At 44.5% G+C, this 21,759-nt stretch overlaps 1 protein-coding gene across 1 annotated transcript; it reads right to left on the reverse strand.

The window, feature by feature from the left end:
* Positions 1-1,150: 1,150 nt before the first annotated feature.
* Positions 1,151-20,957, reverse strand: HSPB8 (heat shock protein family B (small) member 8). Its single transcript, XM_072600302.1, has 3 exons — positions 19,501-20,957; positions 8,649-8,712; positions 1,151-2,228 (listed from the first exon to the last, which is right to left on the reverse strand). The coding sequence occupies exons 1-3, from the start codon at positions 19,877-19,879 to the stop codon at positions 2,069-2,071; spliced, it is 603 nt and encodes a 200-aa protein (XP_072456403.1). The 5' UTR covers positions 19,880-20,957; the 3' UTR covers positions 1,151-2,068.
* Between the last annotated feature and the right edge of the window lie 802 nt (positions 20,958-21,759).

The raw sequence follows: 21,759 nt of genomic DNA on the forward strand, positions 1-21,759 counted from the left end.
ACACTACCACATTACCTGATTTGTCCATTATGGGTATTTGCTTGACAGACAAGGTTGTATCTGAAGTTCCCTGGACTTCTTTGACTTGGATTTTTGGGAAGAATCTCATTTTTGAGTCATTTTGAGAAATATGAAGGATAAAGAGAAACTTGGGGAGATTTTTATGAACAGATAGATCCTGAAGTGAGTAAAACCAGAATTATTTACTGCAGGACCAAAATGATGTAAAGGAGAACAATTTTGAAAGGCTTTAGAACTCTAATCAATCCAGTAACTTTCAAAGGTCTTCAAATGGTCTTGGCAGAAAAATGGTGGCGTGCCTGGACTGAATGAGGCATGTGCTTCCAGATGAGATCAGTGCATCCATCTTGTTTGCTTGACTATATTTATTTGTTAAAATGAAAGGTTCTGTTGGAGATGGGGGAGGGGGGGTCATTGGGGAAATGACAGTAGTGGAAAAAATGAAGAAATCAAACATCTATTAAACATTTTAATGAGATTACATGCATAATTGATGACCTATTACTTATATTCTCAATGGGTAGGGGGGAAAGATTGGAGTGAGGGCAAAAATTTGGGGCTCATAATTTGAAAAAATGCTAAAAATAAATTAAAGTTTGAAAAATAAAATAAAAATAAAACTGCTTCTTTATTTTAGGATTCTTAAAAATGCAGTGCCATTAAAACTTCAGGAACATATGTAGACAGAAAGCAGCTTGTGAGTTCCTCCTTGGTCAGAGGAGTTAGGGGCAGGGGAGGCCCTCTTCAGATATTTGAATGTGGAAAACAGATTAGACTTGTTTTCTTTGGCCCCAGAGGGCAGAACTAGGGGTGATGGGTAGAAGAGGTAAAAAAGTAGGCTTGACGTCAGGGAAAAACTTCCTACCAATTAAAGATGTCCAACATAAAATGGGCCACTTCCAGAAGTGGTTGCTTTTTTGACAGCAAGTGTCATCAGCTCCCTTGGAGCAAAGCCCAGGTCACCCCACCCTAGTTACAGTTCCCCTAGATACATAGCACAATTCCTATCAGCTCCACCTGAATGAATCAATGAACACAGCCTTTCTTTCTCCTCCCCAGTTTCTGCCAAATCCCAACCCTCCTGTCTGACATTAGATCAGTATCTAGGAAAGGCAAGAGGACACGTGGCTAAGAAGATCAATTTCTTTTTTATTATTCATAAAGTTATTTTCCCCTCAAACAAGAGCACAACTGGAAAAAAAAAAAAAAACAACCCCAGCACAACATAGAAATGTTCCCACCCAAGCACATGACATGTCACATTGTGGAAAGTTCCCAGCCTGTCTGTCAGTTTATCTGGCTGGCTGGTACTTGGTTCCTGGCAACTCCGGAGAACAAGGTCCAAACCTGGCAATTCCCTCCTGGGAAAACCTGGACCTGAAAAAAAGGGGGGGGGGGTGAACTAGACAGAGGAGGAGGTCAAAGATAGAGTTAGCCATCAAATGACCAAAGGGAGGCCTAAAATCCCCCCATTCAGCCCCTTCTCCATAAATATCTAATTAACTTAAAGTAAATATGAACAAAAAAGGCACCCCCTAACTTAGGTCTGATATACAGATAAACACTTAATGCATGTAAGACCTCTAAAAAATTATCTTTGTGAAGCTGAGGGATGGCTGGTGGCCGGTAGGAACATAGAGGGACAAGGGAGTAGCTGGGGAATTAAGGAGAGCTAGCCCTTGGGATTTTTCTGGGCTTAGCCTTGGGCCCTGGGAAAGGGGTACAGGGTTTGGGACCAAGCAGCTGGGCTGTTGGCACTGGCCCACTTGGCGTGGTACTGGGTCGGCTCTCTGTCCTGAGAGAGGCTGAAGGCCAGATGCCCTCGGGACAGGGCAGGACAGTAATCAGTAGATAGGCACACTGGGTAAGGATGCTTCCAGATGGGTGGCCCACTCAATCAAAAGAAGAGAAAAACAATGTCCTCTATCCAACATAGACCTCTATTGAGCTAACGTAATTGCATCTGGAATCAGAGAGAAATCTCTTGGGTCTGGGGGAGGGAAGGGAGAGGAAGAGGAGGATGAGAGCTCTTCCTTTGGAGGCCTCTTCAAGCGCAGGGGACTTCATGGTTGTCGATGGGCAGCTCATTGCCTAACCCGCTGTCTCCGAAGGCAGAGTAAGGAGGCACCTGGGGGGCTTCGATGATCAGCAGACCCTCAGGGGAGAGAGAAGCAAATACTGTCACCGGGTCCACCTCAGCTGGGAGTCTAGGAGGAAAAACACAGAACTGAACGAATCTGGCTTCAAGGGACTGCCTGGAGAGGGTGGAAGGAGCCCTGGGCTAAAGGCAGGAAAGATCTGGATTCATATCCTGCCGCTGACACTGGCTAGCTATGAGACCCTTGGGCAAATCATTCAACAACTCCAGACCCCTCACAATGAGGGGATTGAATTGGCTTCCAAGGTCCCTTGTGTCCCCCTGATTCTCAAAAGCAGAGTCTATTTGTCATTTTCATGCCTCCCCAGGCCAAGTACAAAGTCTTGCATTACTAGGTGTTTAATCAATGCTTGTTTTAGTGTATAAGGAAGGTTTCTCTCTTCCTCCTAGCAGTGACCCATTTCTACCATGACCAACAGAAAATCATTCCAGAACAGAGTCCATTGGCAAGGTCCTTTCAAATGGAAGAATTCTAAAAAATATATGTGTATGTGTGTATATATGTACTCTGTGTATATGTGTGTATATACACATGTTATGTATGTATGTATATATTCATACACACACATATGTACATGTACACACACTTACCAAGTGGTTAAAGCAAAGCTGTTTTTCTTGTTCTGTGAGCTAGGTCAACCCCAGGTGACACACTAGTTGATGCATCTGCCAAGGAGATTAGTAAGGGAATGAAAGAGAGAAGGAGAGACAAGGAGAAGACTGGGTAGGGGGCCAAGAGGATCTTTTTTAACACCCACCTGGAGAGAGCTTCCAGACCAAGACATCTGTGCTATGAGGGGTGGTCTGTTGGTCTATTGAACTTAGGGGCAAAGCAAAGTGGTGATTTGTGTAGCTGTAAGACCTGGCCATTGGGAGCTTGTCGAGAGACCCTCACATTTGGGCAGTGGTGCTAGGACATTTTTTGGAAAGTGGCACCAAACTGAAAGGAGATGGGGCTCTGAGAGGACACAGCCCCCAAAGGGAGCCAGACTTGAGATTAAGTTGCTGCTAGAGAGGTCAATATGGGATGAGAGTGGGGGGGCTCAGGAGAAGAGCTTACATTAGCCTTACAAGGGGCTGCTAGGACTGTCAGCTCCAAGGCCCTCTACATTCAGGACCTTGAAGCTAAACCCCTATCACCACACCCTAGTTACAACCTTGCATCTTAACACAGATTTATATCGTGGAAGGGAAGACAATAAATATTTATATAGCACCTACTATGTGCCAGGAACTGTGCTACAAACTTTACATGTGATCTTCACAACAACCCTAGGAAGTAGATACTCCCATTTTACAGTTAAGGAAACTGAGGCAAATAGAAATTAAATGACTTGCCCAGGGTCACATTGCAATTAAGGCTAGATTTGAACTCAGGTCTTCCTGATTCTAAGTCCAGCATTTTATCCACTCTACCACTGCTAAGCTGCCTTATCATAAAGTATTCAAGCTAGGACATATCCTTAAAGGAAAGTCAATCTTCATTTATATGATAAGATAAGGAAACTGGGGCAGAAGAAGATCAAATTATTCCCCTCCCCCATCATACCCTGTGATTGATCCACTTGGGTGGTATAGATAAAGACTTTGAGGGTCCTGAGTGGTGGAGGCAGAGAGGAGCAGACAGGTTTCCAATCCATGGGGACAGCATCAGGAAAGAGAGACTGGTCTTGGCCCTGGGAATCTCTGCTTAGTTTGAATGTGGTGGTAATTTTCTGAGTTATCATTTTGTTATCATTGTGGGCTTTTTTTTTGTTTCCTCCAAATTAAGGAGGATAAGGTTGAGTAGGACCACAAGAATATCTTCAGTATTTTTTAAAACTCATGTTAATGTAAATTACTGAGTTCTAAGAAGGATGAGGAGTTTATTTCAAACAGTTAGAAATTAAGGACTTGACCACTGATTGACTATAAGGCATGAGAGAGTCTGAGGAGCTGAGAACCCAGGTGACTGGGAGGATAGCAGCACCCTGGACAGCAGAAAGGAAATTCCTAAGAAGGGAGAGTTTATTGGGGAAACATAATGAGTGGTTTTGGAAATGTTGAGTGTAAGATGTCTTTGAGATATCAGGTCATCATAACCAGTGGCCAGCTAGAAATGGGAGACTGGAGATCCAGAAAGACTTTAGGGCTATGCGGTATAGTGGATTGAGTGGAGTTAAGAAGGCCTGAGTTCAAGTCTAGTCTAGATACTTACTGGCTGCGTAATCCTGGGCAAGTCACTTAACCTCTGTCTGCTTCAGTTTTCCTTATCTATGAAATGGGGACTATAACAGCACCTATCTCCCTGGGTGGTTGTGAGGATCATATTGTAAATATGTAGATAATATGTAGAAAGATAAATAGATAATAATTGTATAGTATTTAGCACAGCTCCTGGCACACAATAAGCTCTATATACATGCAAGCCATTATTAATATTATTTACTAATAGTACAGACTTCTCTGGCCTGCAGTGAGGATCAGATAACACAATAATTGTAAAGGGCTTAGCATAAAGCCAGCACATAGTAGGTGTCATATAAATATTAATCCTTATTATTATTATTAAAAGGTTAGAAGAATCATCTGCATAGTGTTCAAGTTCAACTGCCTCTTTTTCTGAGGTCCTGAGAGATTAAGCAATCTGCCCAAGGTCACATGGGCAGCAGGACAAAGCTAGAACTGAACCCAGGTTCTGGGACTCTAGGATGCTAGGATGCTTTCCACTGAGCCTAGAACCCTTATTGTGTGTGCCCAAGGCTTTTGTTAAAGTCACTCCAGGCTAACCTGAGGAGTGGCTGCACCTGAGTGGACTCATGGGCCCATGCTGACCACATCTCCCCTCTACCTCCCTCAATAATATTTTTATTTATTCCTCTCTGTACAAGCTTCTCCTCCAGTGGAATGTAAGCTTCCTGAAGTCTGGAAGTGTTCTATTTTTGTATTTGAAGCCCCAGTACTGAGCACATTGCCTGGAATATAGTAGAGACTTGGTCACTGGTACTTGAATTTCATTGATCCAATGCGTGTGTGTGTGTGTGTATGTGTGTGTGTGTGTGTGTGTGTGTGTGTGTGTGTGTGTTCATCGTTGCTGAAGAAGACCATGCCATCAGAGAAATAATGACATGACTTGCACTTGACTTTGTTGTGAGTGAGTGAGGGCTGTGCAGGTTACCAGCCTCACTTCTCCTCCACAGCCATCTGAATCCAGTGACCAGATATTCATCAGGATGACTGGAGATGACCCAGGATGAGGCAATTGGGGTTAAGTGACTTGTCCAGGGTCACACAGCTAGTTGAGTGACAAGTGTCTGAGGTGAGATTTGAACTCAGGTCCTCCTGACTCCTGCACTGGTGCTCTATCCACTGCACCACCTAGCTGCCCCAATTGATCCAATGACTCTAAAATCAGAAGACCTGGGTTCAAACCTCATCTCCGAGACTTTTTCCTTATAATGTAACATCTGGCAAATCCTTTAGCCTCTTTAAGGCTTCAGTTTTCCCATCTGCAAAATGAAGGAGTTTGGCTAAATGACCTCCAAGGGTCCTTCAAAATCTAGACTGATGGTGCCCTGAATAGGAAAGTGAGAGAAAGACTCCACTGGTCCCCCAGTTTCAGCCCTGCCCCTCCAGTCTCTGGGATCCCAGCCATCTGAGTCTGCTAGACGACTCCAAGATTTCCATCTTGTTAAAGCACATTTTCAACAAAGTCATTTTCCGAGGACAATTTGCATGGGGAAATCAATTGAATAGGCAGCTTTTTAAAGATAGTCTGTCTCTTTCTCCCCTCTCCTTCCCCACCCCATCTTTTCTTCCTCCTCCCCTAGAGGGTTTGTCTTAATCCTTGGAGGATTTTCATCAATCTCCTCTCCAGACTTCAGTTATCTCTCTCTCCATTTTCCCTTCATTTGCCCTATGGGGACACATTTCATCTGATCTCAGTCTCCAGTAAGAGAGGCACAGGGGACTGTGGCTGAATGAGTCACAAAGCCTTTGTTTGTTTGGAGTTTTATCAAATTAGAGTTTCAAGAGCAGAGAAGGAGTAAAAGGAGAAGGAGGAAGAGGAGGAGGAGGAGGAGGAGGCAGCACAAAGTTATTAGGAGCCTACATGGGGAGAGATGAGAGAAAAGAAGAGAGAGGAAAGAAAGAGAGGAGAGAGAAAGGAGCAGGGAGAGAGAAGGGAAGGGAAAGACAGGAGAGAGAGGGAGAGAGAAAGAGAGACAGAGAGACAGAGAGAGAGAGAGAGAGAGAGAGAGAGAGAGAGAGAGAGAGAGAGAGAGAGAGAGAGAGAGAGAGAGAGAGAGAGAGAGGAGGGAAAGAGGGAGAGGGAAAGGAGAAGGGAGAGAGGAGGGAAAGGAGAGAAAAACAGAGAGGTAGGGGAGAGTGAGAGAGACAGAGACAGAAAAACAGAAGGGGGAGAGAGAAAGAAAAGGGGCAGAGAGACAAACAGAAAAAAAGACAGAGAGGAGAGAGACAGACAGGGAGATATAGACTGAGAGATATACATAGAGAGACAGAGAGAGACACATGGAGAATGACGCATTGAGATAGAAAGAGACGCAGACTCAGGCAGAGACAAAGAGAGTCCAGGCACATGGTTCCTGGAACATGTAGGCACTTGATGTTTATGGAATGACTGGTTGCCAGTTTTCTTACTTCTATATGTATATATGTGTATGTCCCTGTCCAAGGGACATGGTGAGATTAAGTCCCTGAAAAGTTCTGACCTGGGGATTGGGGGTGGGTCAAGGGAAAAATCCATAATGGGAGGAGGGGGTGCTTGGTCACCCTCTCCTTCTGCTAGACACTCCTTCCCCAGCCCTGCTGAATGTTTTACTGCCTCAGAGGAGGGATCAAATGAGTCAACAACCTCAGGGAGCCCTTGGTCTCTGCTCAAAGCCTGCTCAGGCTGAACTTGGCAGCAGGAAAGGAAGCTGTTGGTTTGAACAAATTTGGAGATGCTCGAGACAGGTGCTGTGTATTTGTATGGAATTTAGAGCCAGAAAGTACCCGATAACTTGAGGCATGAAGGGGAGACATGACTTACAAGTAGTTAAGTAGAAGAGGTGGAATATGAACCTAGCTCTTTTTACTGCAAATCCAAAGTTCTTTTTCTATCATTAAAGAATCTTCCATCTCCTGAAGATTTGTATAGTTTTTGCAAGAAACACAGAATGAGGAGATGAAAAGAGAGAAGGAGAGACTCAAGTTCAAATTCTGTTCCAAATACTTCCTAGCTGTGTGACCTTGGACAAGTCACTTGACCTCCATCTGCTTCAGTTTCTTCATCTGTAAAATGGTAACAGCACCTACCTCTTAGGGTTGTGGTGAGGATCAAATGAGATAATATAATAAGACAATATAAATGCTAACTATTATTATTCCTGTAAGGCCACCATCTAGATGTCCCCTGTCCTAGGCTCTGATGGATGCTCTCTGGAGAATGCTGTCGAGGGCTCCAGGAGCTTCAGCCCTTGGATATACACAGATCACCCACTGCCTGTCTTGCAACCAGGTTCCACCAAGCATAGGCTTCTCCTAATTCCTTTGTTTTCCACCCAGCTCCTAGTCTTTGAATATCATGTTCCAGACCTGGAATGTTTATCACTCTCCTAACCCAATTTCCAGGTGCCGCCTGTCAGCTGCTCTGCTCATTCATGTCTTGGGGGCCATAATCTCCTGCAGGAATGTGCTCAGGCTGGCCCCCTATTCATGGAGCAGGGCCCCTTAAGCCACAAAGATAAATCACCTCTCAAAGACAGAAAGAGCTGAGAGAACAGTCTGCTGGGAATTTCTGATCCCCAAGGAAGCCTGCATTATCTCGAATTTGCAGGGGCATCGTGCTTGGAGAGCATTTACATCCCCTGTATTCCGTCTTTTGGTCTCACCTCACTCTCTGAAGTGGGCCTCAACAGCTCTCTATTTCTGCCTTTTCATTTTACATATGAGGAAACTGAGGCCCAGGGAGGCTAAATGACTCATCCAGCATCACACGGTACGTTCCTGAGGCACAATTCTAATGCAAGTCTTCCTGACTCCAAGTCTGACACTATCCACCATGCCATCTAGCTGCTCAACAAAATAGCAGTTTGACCCTGGACGGTGAGGAAGGTGGCCCCTGAGACTTCCTAGCTCTAAAGCTATGACCTCTAGTTCCCTTGGTTGACCTCATGTGCGAATATTTCTAGGCCCCTTGCCATGCTCTGAATGCGCCCCTTTCCTGAACACCACTCTCCAAGCTATGATCCCTCCAGGGCAGAGGACAGAAAGGCTGACAGCTCTTCTCATTCAGGACACATCGTACCCAGGCTAAAGAGACTATCTCATCTCTGGATTTTCTTTTCCTGTGACTAACAGAGCTGTGACTGGAAACCCAAGGCTTCTGCTGACAAATACTGGGGAAGTTATTTCTTTCTGTTCTACTCAGGACAACCTGAACCCAAGAATATCCCCCAGAACACACCAGAACCTTTTGGCAGATACATACTGGATTTTCTTTGTGAAGTTTTTGGAAACAATTCCTCCTTCGTGCTGCTTCTCTTCATGTCTGCCTGGAGGAGAGAAAAACACAAGTTGTCAGTGTGCCCAGAGATTTATCATTCCAGAAGACGAGGGAGGCCTCTCCTTGCCCAAGGCTTTGGGAATCAGCAGAGATCTCCTTCGCCCAAAACCCCATTTCCCGCTGGCAAATATACAAGGTCAGTAGAGCTATGACAAAAACCCACTTGGGAATATGTGTTTGACTTCTCTACTCCCCTCATGGTGTCTAGACAGGTGCTTCACAAATGGTAGGTAGGTGATAAAACTCACTGGGAAAGATAAGCAAGCAATGGATGGAAAAACGCATCTATGTGGAGAGACATGGAAAGAACATTGGTTATGGAGGGAGATATTGGTTCAAACCCTGCCTTGGACACTTACTGCTATCTGGATGTCCTTTTTACACAAGTGAGAAGGACCCTGGGCTTCCCCATCTGCATAATGAAGAGGGTTGGATTAAGTGACCTCTGAGGTCCCTTACAGCTCTAGAATGATCCCAGGGTTCTCTTTATCATTAATATTACTAAAATTGATTTATTTATTTTTAGTCTTCAACATTTACTTTCATAAAATTTTGAATTCTAAATTTTCTCCCTCCCTCCCCCCCTTCCAAGATGACATGCAATCTGATATGGGTTATCTGTGTACAATCATTGTATTTCCCCATTAGTCATGTTGTGAAAAAAGAATCAGAACAAAAGGAGAAAACCACGAGAAAGGAAAAAAAGAGAAAACAGTATGCTTTGATGTGCATTCAGATTTCACGGTTCTTTCTGTGGATCTGGACAGCACTTTCATTGTGAGTCTTTTGGAATTGTCTTACACCTTGCATTGCTGAGAACAGCTAAGTCTATCAAAGTTGGTCATCATGATCCCAGGAGTCTAGGCAGATGTGGTCAGACCACAACTGGAGTATTATGTTCAATACTCCTGAGCCATATTGGCATAGCATTTGTACAAAAGTAGGAGTGGAAACAGAGGAAAACAACAAAACTGATGACAGGCTTGGGTCCATTCTCCTTTGGGGATTTTCAGGACACTGCTCTGTCCTGCTTCTCCTCCTGTGTCTCTGACCACTCCTTCCTGGATTTCTTTACTCCCCCTTCTTATATTCTGTGAGACAGCAACACTGGCCTGTCTGCAGTTCTTTGAACACAACACTCCACCATCATCCTCCATGTTTTCACACTGGTGATCTTCCATAAGTGGAATATTCACCATTCTCAAATCTGGTTCTTAATTTCTCTGGCTTCCTTCAAGACTCAGCTCAGATCCTACTTTCGATAGGAGATATTTCTTTATCATTCACCCCTACCCAAGTCTCTGAGACAGGAGTTTTTAACCTGGGGTCCACTGACCCATTTATTTGTAAAGATATTTTAATAACTTTATTGACTATAATTGGTTTCCTTTGTAATTCTTTTAAAAAATGTATGCATTTAAAAACAACATTTTTAGAAGTGTTCCATCGGTTTCATCAGACTGCCAAAAGGGGGAAGGAGTCCATGATACAAAACAAGTTAAGAACCCTGAGATCAAATCCAGCCTCAGACACTCACTAGGTCTATGACAAGTCATTTAACCTAGGTCTGCCTCAGTTTCCTCATCTGTAAGTTTTATGGGGGCAGGGAAGAGATCCTTTCTGTCTTTTGCATACCCAGAGCCTAGTACACTCCCTGGCACACTGTTGGAATTAAATAAATTAATTAATTGACTAGTAGCCTTCATTTCCTTTACTGTATATATATATATATATATATATATATATATATATAGGTGGTTTCCCCCAGCACATTATAAGCTCCCTGAAGGCAGGGCTTGTTTCATTTTGATCTCTGTACTTTCAGTACCTTGAACAGGGGCCTGACATATGGTATGCTCTTTTAATAAATGCTTACTTCAATAAGCTGACTGAAGAAAGTGGATTTTTATATATTTGTGTAACCAATAGGAAGGAGTCCCACTTTTTGGCTTTGGGGGAGTGAATCGGGAGAGAGGAAGAATTCCATTGTCAGATGACTAAAGACAACTACCTTGGCCACAGAATAATGATTCTGTTAAGATGTGGAGACCTGCAACTCCAGGAGAATCAAGGGATGATTCCTGGGAGTCACCATCTTGTCAACTTGGGCAACCCAGTAAAATGGGTTTTACCAGCGCAGCTGTCAGATCCCTGCCAGACTGATGGTGTCACCCTGGACAAGTCACTGAAACTTTTGGTGCCCCAGGTATGTCTCTAGGACTACAAATTGAAAAGCAATTGTCGATCTGGATGTGCATGAATAGAGGGAATCCCCTAATAGTAATAGCACTTACAAAGTGCTTTAAGGTTTGCAAAGTGACTTACACATGTTACCTTGCTGAGGCAGGTATAAGAATGATCCCCATTTTACAGATGGGGAAACCAAGACTGGCAAAGGTTAAGTGACTTGCCCACCGTCACACTGCTAGTAAAATGTCTGAGGCAGGATTGGAACCAGAACCTTCCTGATTATTATAGTCCAGAACTCTTACCTCACTAACCTATGAAATCATAGGTCTCCTTTCCCCTTCCCATCCTCCCCTTTTCCTCTTCTCCCCAAAAAGGATGTTTGTTGGTTGAACAGATGACATACTTTTAAAGTTTACAGAGTATGATAAATATTCTTTTCTCAGACCACCACCCATCTTCTCTATATGTAATCTATCTTGTTTGTAATTTGTTATTTACATATTATCTCCTCAAATGGATTATAAGCTCCCTGAGGGACTTGTTTTTTGGGTGATGGATTATTTGTTTATTTTTCCTTTTTGTCTTTAGCAGTTAACAGAGTCTGGTACCTAGTAAAGTGCTTCATAAATGTTTACTGACTGACCTATACATTATTTGTTGGAATCCCACCACAACCCAGTGAGCTCAGTACTATGAGTGTTTTTATCCCTAGTTTACAGGTGAAGTGACTAAGGCTTAGAGATTTCATCAACCTAGAGCACCGGATCTGGTGAGGGAGAACCTTGGTTCAAATCCTGACATGGCCACTTTATGACCTAAGTAATCATGGACAAATCACCTCCCCAATCTGGGCCTCAGTTTCCTTGGCTGTAAAATGAGCACAGCAGACAAGACAATCTCTGAGGTCCCTTCCAATGCCAAATCTAGGATTCTGTGAATACTTGTGACCTCTGGGACCTTCCTCATGTGTAAAATGAGGGGATTCTAAGGTTCTTGCTAGCTCTAAATCTATGGTCCAATGATCCACACTGCTGGTAAATATTAGAGGTGAGTTGGAACCCTACACCCTCAAATTCCATTGCTTAAAAATATTCCACACTATCTCTCCTTTCCCTTTGTCATCCCCTTGATGCTGAAGATAACATGGAAAGTAAATTTTCTCTGGTTTCTGACAGACAGGATTGCCTGGGAAAATGTGACTTGCCCTGGCCAAAAATATATTCTAAGCTTAGGCTGTTGAGGGGTGGAAGGGATGGTCCCTGGCAGTAAACAGGTGGGAGGCTCTTGTAGGCGCCAAGGGAAGGGCTGCAGTCCGCAAGGAGCCAGGCCAACCCTGCCACCCACGCCTGGGAGCAAAGGCCACAGATCCACTCAGGGCACGGATGGAACATGGCCTAGTTTGAATGCCCAGAGCTATTTTCTGTTTTTGCCATGTTAGGGTCCCTCTGTGCCAAACCCTTCAGCCCATGTGGTTGGCACAGCTGTCCTCCTGCAGTGCCTCTGACATAGGCCATTGCCACATGCTGCTCATTAACAGATAACCCAAAGCTGGAGGGAGGGTCTGGTCCCTTGATGACTCACCTTCATTCCTTTCTGTTCCTCAACTAGAAAATGGTGGCCTGTCCATCCCTCAAATAAAAAATTAATTGCCCTAAAAATGAATCATCGCTAATCCTCACTGGCGCCTCAGTCTCCTCATCTGTAAAATGGTCATAATAATACCTGTAAAGCCTACTCTATAAGACTATTTGTTGGCAGCAATGAGATACTCATAAAAAAGCTTCCTCTTATAGGGCTCTGGGCCCTGATAACATGCCTATGAGCACCAGCTGAGTTAGAATAGATCCCTCATTGACTGGGCTTCTATGGGGATGAAGAACATTTCTGGGGGGACACACAGCAATGTAACCTAAACTGTACAATGGATAGAATGTCACGGTGAGAGACAGGAAGACCTGAGATCAAATCCAGCCTCAGAAACTCACTAGGTCTATGACAAGTCATTTAACCTAGGTCTGCCTCAGTTTCCCCATCTGTAAAATGAGAATACCTGCATCTACTTCCTAGGGCTGCTGTGAAGGTCAAATGCCATAATATTTGTAAAGTGCTTTGTAAATCTTAAACCTTTATATAAATGCTAGTTCTTACATGCTCATGTATCCCATCCCCCTGCATTTTACAGATGGGAAAACTGAGACCAAGGTGGATTGTCCAAGGTCAGACAGACCAGTCTCTCCCTTTGGCTCAGGTTTCAAATTTCTTCTCCTTCTCAGCATTTATCAGAAGCATTATCAGTGAGCTTTAGTTTCCTTATCTGTGAAATGGGAATGACAATGCTTATATGACCTACCCCATGACTTTGTAAATCCTATAGTATAATAAAAATGTGGATTTTATCTCTCTTCTCACTGACCTCACAGGACCGTTTTAAAGATCAAAGCAGATAATGAGGTGAAAAATAATTTTTTTAACCTATAAAGTATTTTAGCCTATTTCCTTTTCATAAATTGAGGGGTAAGATTGATTGCTCAAAAAAGTCCCTCCCAGCCCTGACACTGACTGTTCTAAGGACCCTCCCAGCTCTGACATTCCCTGTTCTGATGCCCCTCCCAGCCCGGACATTTCTAGGATTTTTTTGAAACATGAGCTGCTGTTATTTTTGGCCAGGCCTTTAGAAGGCATATGAAAACAAATATTAACCTAAACCTAGTCCCTGAAAGTTCCTTTTTTTTGCCTGTTTACTCATTGAAAATATTATTTCCTCCCCATATGAATTAAGTCAGTGATAACCGGGGAGAGGGCTTCTGATATTATGTCCACAGTAGAGAATTCTTCACTCTCTTATTTATTACTGACTCTTAGCTTCTGGATGACATCTGCAAAATAAAAGCACCTAAGGTTCCTTCCAACTCTGGGCACCCAACAACCAAGAGAATGTCTGCTGTCCCTCCCCTTCTCCCACTCACATAAGCACCTCCCCAGTCTGGAGCCTCCTCACTTCTGCTCAAGCCTAGCACAAAAGCCTCCCGATCAGTCTCCCTTTCTCAAATCTTTGCTTTCCCCAAGCATTATCCATACCCACCAAAGTGAGACTATTTTAATTTTTAAAATTGCTATTGATACATTTCACTTTTACATTACCTAGTTTCTGATAAATATATTCACATATATACATACACACACACACACACACACACACACACACACACACACACACCACCATTTAAGAGTCACAATTTATAACAAAGAATAAAAAAGAGGGAAAAGCAGTTTGGCCTTGTAGAAGAGGCTTGCTCATCCACACAGGAAAGATCAAATGGATGATAACTGTCTAGTACCCAGATTTCACCACGAATTTGGAAGAATACCACACAGAGTTTGTCCAACAGTCTACATTTGGAACAAACTGCATCTGGACAATGATGTGGACCCGGAATTGAATAGAAGGAAAGCAGGCTGAATTCCTTTTGGGAAATTGCAAAATGACCCCCTCAAGCTTCCCATGAAAGCCAAGGTCTATGTTTTCAAGACTAAAGCTTTAGTGGTGTTACTAAACAACAAAACACGGAGGACAATTGGCTCTAATGAGTAAAGACTGGCATCATCACCATGGTCAATGGAGAGGCCCAGGATGGATGCAAGCAGACCCAGATGTATCATCATTTGAGTTATTAAGGGCACCTCTTGTCTTCCATTCTTCTTCCCTTCCACCCCCCAAGAGAATATAACATGTTCCTTGAGGTCAAGCACCATTTCATTATTGTCTCTAAATCTCCAGCACTTACCATAGTACCTGGCATACAACATGTGCTTAATAAATGCTTGTTGATGAATTGATTAACTTCCTGCTTCCTTTCCCCATTATTAGCACTCTCTCCCTCTTGAAATTGCTTTGTGTTATACTGTATACATCTGGCATTTATTTATTTGAGTACATGCATCCCCCTAGAATATAAACTCTTTGCGGGCAGGTACTGTGATTGATTTATTTTTGTCTTTGTATCCCTAACTCCTAACATAGTGAACTCTTGGCTCTTTATTCTAATTTTCTAGTTGGGGAAACTGAGGCACAAAGTGATTTTTTTTTTTTTTTTTTAAGGGGAATTGTCTTCTGGAATACAGAAGATATATACTAGAACAGGACTTCGGATTTCATCAGTATAAGGTACCTCCAGGTGAGGAAACTCCTTCTACCAATGTGGATTAGCACCTTCTCTGAAACTTAAAATCTTCTTGATTTGCTTGGGAGCATGGAGAACTGAAGTGATTGTCCATGGGGTCACACAGCTAATATGTGTCAGAAGGGATCTGAACCCAGGTCTTTCTGACTGTGAGAGACACACTATTGTACACATGGTGGGCAGGCAGTTAATAAAGCACAATGGACTTCTCAGACTAGGGAAAACATGGGGGTATCTGAAGAAAACCTTTTTCCAGTTTGGATTTTGTTTTGCTTTTCCTTACAAAGCTAATTAATTCCTGTAAATGCTTTCTTCTGAGCAGGCAGGGAAGAGGCTGTGGAGGAAGCTTTTAAGAATGACCACAATGTTCCTTCTGATGGATGGCAGCAGGGGAGGAAAGGGAGAGAAGTTCTATGGATTGGGTGTACCTGATGTCCTCTATCTGCAGACCTCTCCCAGGGGCAGATGATGGAAGCCAGAGACCAGAGACCCTTTAACCTCCTTCTACCTCTACTGCCCCAGTTAGAAAACTGGAACAAACAACCGAGAGCTCTCTTGGGCTCCAGATATCTGATTCCTTTTCCCCATGAGAATCCCCTGGTGCTCTCTCCCCCTTCCACTGCCCCTCCTCTACGCAGACTCCTCTCAAGATTTCAAAAGAGGCAGCTGTCTTCTCTGTACCAGTGACCAAATGGTAGTCCTTCTGCTTCCTTCTTCTTCCTCATATCTCTTCCACCTGGTTATTGTTCAGTTGTTTCGGTTGTGTCCAACTCTTAGTAACCCCATTTGGGGATTTCTTGGCAGAGATACTGCAGTGGTTTGCTATTTCCTTCTCCAGCTCATTTTACAAATGAGGGAACTGAGGCAAACTGGGTTTAAATAACTTGCCTAGGGTTACACGGCTAATAAGTGTCTGAGGCCAGATTTGAATTCAAGAAGATGAGTCTTCCTGACTCCAGGCCTAGTGCACTATGGTGCCCCTAGCTGTCCTTCTACCTGGACTCTAGTTAAAAATAAGTCAGTGGCCTGACCTGTGACAATGAGAGGAAAATGGAGGCCTCTGGCATCTTCCCCATGGGGAGGGAGACTGTGGAGGCAAGGGGATGGACCTGGGCACAAGTTCCACCACTGACACTTACTGATTGTGTGGCCCTGGGCAAATCACTTAACCTGTTTGCCTCACTTTCTATAAAATGAGGATGATAATGGCACCTCTCTCCTAGGGTTGTTGTGAGGATCAAATGAGATCACAATTCTAAAATACTTGGCACACAGTAAGCATTATATAAATGTTACCATCATCACCATAACTTAGAATCATGAAGACTTAGGTTCTGATTCCACCTCAGATGCTTATGAGCTGTGTGAATCAGGGAAGGCCATTTAAACTTGCCTGGCCTCAGTTTCCTCATTTGTAAAATAGAGCGATGAATTCAACGTTGCCTCGAAGATCTGGTCTGGCTCTAAATCTCTGCTGTCGGTGAGCCGGTTTCCTCATTTATAAAGAGCGGCTGATTATACTATATATGCTGCCCTACTTTACAGGGTGATTGGAAAGCTCAGTTGTAACCATGTGTTTTGTAAACTGTAATATCAGGCTTTAGAAAATTCAGTTACTATGACCTTAGACCCCGGTTTAGCCCTGGCCAAGGACTGACCTGTTCTTATCCCTCCTAATCATTTCCAAGGGGACTTTGTTCACTATTGTTAGCCCGGAGAGATTCGAAGGTATTTGTCTGAGATCACCCAGTGAGGCAGGGCCAGAGCCCAGGGTCAAACCCAGATGCCAGGATTCCCAGGTCAGGATTTTGTACCTACATTTTTCACCAGTTGGCCCTTGTGTTCACCTGTGGCCCAAATAAACATTGCCTTCCTCCTCCATTTTTTGCTCCTCTCCCTAGCACTGGGGATCCCTAGCATTCTCCCCTCTCCTTTCAAACCACTATTATCCAGGCCAGTTTTCCTTCCCTAGGAGTGTATATTGAATGTGTACATATACATATTCATATCCATGCATCTGTCATATATGATATATAGAACAGAAAAAGTCATCCTGGGCATTCACATATATAATTTACATATATTATTCAGTGATTTACATATATTTACACATTCGAGCTGCATAATAGCCCTGTGAGGTCAGTGTTACAAGTATTTTCTCCACTTTACATTTAAGTAAACTGAGGTCAAGAGAAATCAAGCCACTTAGCTTTGCTGACACTGCCAGCAGGCATTATAAGCAAGCGTTGAACTGAAGTCTTCTGATGCCCAAGTACAGCTCTTTATCATTGCTTTATACAATTGTTTAATACAAGATGATACTTTCAAAGGACTGTGCTGCCCTGGGTGATGGGGACTTCCATTCGTTTCCATTTGACAGATGAGGAAACTGAGTCTTACAATAACTCACTTATAGACAGATAACTAAACACAGTTCGTATCAGGGCCAAAAGGGGACCTGGTTTTCCTCCCCACCACCAGCCCACTCACTGCCAGCCCAGGGTTCCTTCCATTCAACCAGAAACAGCTTAATCCAAGTGACTCCTTTACCGTCAACAAACAATCCCAGCCCTACCCAACCCAGCCCAGTCTGTCTCCTTCCCATATAGTCCAAAGCCTCTGATGTTTACGTTCTGCCCTCTGCAGCTTTGAAAGTCCTGTCTGAACAGCTCAAGTGAGTCTGGAGCAGGTGGGCCCTGGCACTATTTCCCAGAGAAAGGCTTGGCTACTGAGTTTCTGTGATCACAGTTTTATTTGTTTTTCTCCTCTCTGTCTCTCTGTGTCTGTTTTTCTTTGTCTCTGTCTCTCTCTGTCTGTCTCTGTCTCTTTGTCACTGTCTCTCTGTCTCTCCTTCCCCATCCCCCCCTTTCTCTCTCTCTTTCCCTTCACCCTTTTTCCACTCCCCCAACCTCCCTCTAATGGTCCACTAATTGATGAGGAAGCACAATCGACTTCTGGAATGGCTGTTAAATGAGCTAATGGTCAGAAACAAAACAGAAGGCCCAGCCCTGGATCTGTCCAGTCCCTGTCTCATTTCAGACTTAACCCTTCCTTGGGCTGATTTCTGCTTCCCAAGTGGTAGATCTGGTGACAAAAATAGACAGCCACGATGGTTGCAACCAGAAAAACAAGAATGTCAGCTTTTGAGTAAGGACAGGTTGGGTAGGTTCTAAAAATGTGCCTTCTAGATGGGACTGTGGATAGAGGATGAAGAGCTAGAAGATGGGAATTAGAATCCTCCCCTACTGCCAAGGGTCAGGGTAGGGGTGGGGTCAGAGGGGAAGATAACGCCAGAATTGGAATCCAAAGATCGAAGCCTGAATCCTAACTCTGCTCCTGACCATTTGTGTGAATTCGGTCACAACAGTTTTAAGAATCAGGGCCTCCGATTGCTCAACTGTAAAGATGACCTTTCAGGCTTAAGCAATTCTCAGGCTTTCAATTCTGCCTGTGTGATCCTTGGCAAGAAAATGAACCTCTCCCAGGCTATTTTGTCATCTTAAAGACGAGGATTCTTGCTTTCAATGAGTTCTAACTTTCTGTCCTGCCCTAAATCCCAGGGCCCTACTCTCACATTCTTTCCCTTCCTTTCTTTTCCCAAGTTCTCAGGTGTTTTAACTCCCAGAGAGGAGGCAGGGATTTAGAATATAACTACCTGCCAACAGCAAGGGAATTCCTAAGCTTTTAAGTCATTCCAAGGACTTGGAGGGCCTGTCCCTGCCAGGGCTAGGCAAGTTTCCTTTATGACTTTTATCTAAAAGCAGGTTCTTTTTTTTTTTTTTTAATAATCTATCATCTCCATCTTCTTATGTGTGTATTTCAGTTCTCTGTCTCCGGTTCTCTTTCTACTCTCCTCTGTCTCTGTCTCTGTCTCTCTGTCTCTCTCTCTGTCTCTGTCTTCTCTCCTGCCTATCTCTCTCTCTGTCTCTCTCTCTTTCTCTGTCTCTCTGTCTCTCTCTGTCTCTGTCTCTCTGTCTCGTCTCTGCCTCTTTCTCTCCTCTCTCTCTGTTTCTTCTCCATGAAGCTCTTCCTCCAACTGCCAGCATTCCCCATCCTTAAACACTTTGTATTAATTTTACATGTATTCTCCGTATACTTATATGTGCTCATGTTCCCACCCCAATAAAGTATAATCTCCTCGAGGGAAAAGATCATTTCATTTTTGTTTTTATTTCCCCAGTAGCTAGAATTGTGCCAGCTACATATTAAGTGTCTAATACATATTTGTTGATTGACTGATTGATAGATTTTTCCTTTCACGATCTCTATCTCAGTAGGCTCTTATAAATACTTGTTGACTTACTGTCTTTCCTTCTCCTCTCTCTGCCTCTGGTCCCCCTACCTCGGTGGCTCCCATTTCCCTCTCCCTTTGCCCCATGGCCCCATCCCACCCAGCACCCACTCACCTGATACCTCCACAAAGCCATCCTTAGTTTTAACAGTCAGTTCCTCAGGCTTGTAGCTATGTACGTTGACACAGACTTTCCAAGGCTCCCCAGGGCAGGGGGGTGGGCTACGGTTCTCAACAGGCCCATACCTGGCCCCATAGACTGGAGGGGCCATGCTGGGGACCAGGGGACTCATGCCTGCCCTTAGGGTACCTGGCCATGCAGACAGTCTGGGGCGGGCCCAGTCGGGCCAGTCTACAGTCAGGTCATCAGGGAAAGGGGCCATGCCAAAATCGTCATCCAGCAAACGGGTAGACAGGCCTGACTCCCTGAAAGGGTCTCTCCTCAGACGGGAAGAAGGGTAGGTGCAAGAAAAAGGCATCTGGCCGTCCGCCATGGCTGTAGGCCTGGGTCAGGGCAGAGCGGTCCTCCTCCGACTTCCAAACAGTGGCAAGAGCCCTAGCTGGGCACTGTGGGCACAGGACACCAGTTACAGTTGACTCTTCTGGCCCTGCCTCTGTGTCTCTGTGTGGCTCCTCAGCAAATAACCATCCAAGGCCCCTCCCCAAAACCAGAATCCTCCCTTGGAGAGGCTGCTTTAGTCCTGCGGGAGGATATGGGTGCCAAACCGGAGGGACAGGAATCCCTCCAGCTATGCCCTCCTCTTGCCAAAACTCTCCAAGGGATTTAAACCCAGGCAAGGGAAGAGGGATAGAGGGAGGGGAGAGATCAGAAAGGGGCCAGTGGCTTGCAGATGGCAGCAGTGCTCAGCCCCCCGCCTCCTTCAGACCTCTGGGTGGATTGTCTCTGGAGACCAGGCAGGCAGGCAGAGGTAGGCACCGGGACCTTTTAGGGCTGCCTGTCTCTCTCTTCTGTCCTTTTCCCCAGCCCAGGCAGCGGCTTAAATAAACATCAGAGCCTAGAAACTTCTGGTGTTCTCCAAGGCTGGGCAGGGCGCCTCCTCTTATAGGTCCTTTGATGCTGGCCAGGATGGGGGTGGGGAGGCAGGGAGCTTTTGCAATCTCCCCTAGTCAGGCTGTGTTTTAGAGCTGATGAGCTACCCTGCTAAGCAATGCGACTGGGACAGCTGACTGCTCTCCCCCGGGAGCTGGGAATGAGGGGCCATCCAAGTTTAGACTCCCCTCCTAGACCCCGGGAGTCTCTCCCTCCTCCTCCTCCTCCCGGCCTGACCTCCCTCTCTGTCTCAGCAAGGAGGGACCCACACTGCAGCAACTGCTCAGAGCCGGCTCGGCTATTTTTAACCCCCCTCCTCCTCTTCTTGGGGCGCCCGCCTGGCTCCCCGCTACCTCTGTGCCCGGTCGGAACGCTCTCCATACACACTTGTCCTCCTACTTCACTGCAGGGACACGTACATGGAGGGCTAATTGAGAAAGAGAATTGAGCCGATCTCCCGTGTTCCGATCCATCCCTCTGCGCGTAGAGGGCGTCGGCACCGCTCCATAGCCCCCGAGTCTGGAATTTTTAGAAGGACCGGGCGTATCTCACCTCTGCTCTGCGTCTCCATCTCCTCATTTGTACTACTTCTACAAGGATCGTTACTGTCTGTGATATTGAGATAATATTATGCTTAGCACAGTGCCTGGAATATAGTAGGAGCTTAATAAATGCTCATTCCTTTCCTTTCCTATTCCCATAATAAAAATAACTCTGATAGAAGGTTTGCAAAATATTTTTGTTTTCTCATTTGATCCTTACAACAACCTTGAAAGATTAATACTAGAAATAATGATAGCATATATACATATATGTATCTATATATGTGTGTATGTACGTATATATGTGTGTATACATACATACACACACACATATATATATATATATACGTATATGCTTAAAGGTTTGCAAAGCACTCAAACAAATATTACCTCATCTAATCCTAACAACAACCATGGAAAATATTGATGATGATAATAATAACATACAATGTTTTAAGACTTGCAAAGCTTCGTACAAATATCTGTTCAATCCTCACAACAACCCTGAGAGGTAGGTGTGTTCTTATCCCCATTTTACAACTAAGGAACTGAGGGATTTAGAGGTTTAAGGGACTTGCCCAAGGTGTCTGTGGATTTGAACCCAGGTCTTCCCGACTCTAGGTTCATTGCTCTGTCCATGGCATCATCTAGCTGCCTCTGGGAGGCAGGTTCTGTTAGTAACTGGATTTTACAAATGAGGAAACTGAGGCTCAGTGAGATGCGAAAAGTTAGTGTCCTTGTTTTTCAGCTCAGGTCTTAGGTGGGTAGGAGTCCACCGTTG

The sequence above is a fragment of the Notamacropus eugenii genome, chromosome 4, assembly GCF_028372415.1.
Source record: "Notamacropus eugenii isolate mMacEug1 chromosome 4, mMacEug1.pri_v2, whole genome shotgun sequence".
Classification (NCBI taxonomy): Eukaryota; Metazoa; Chordata; class Mammalia; order Diprotodontia; family Macropodidae; genus Notamacropus; species Notamacropus eugenii.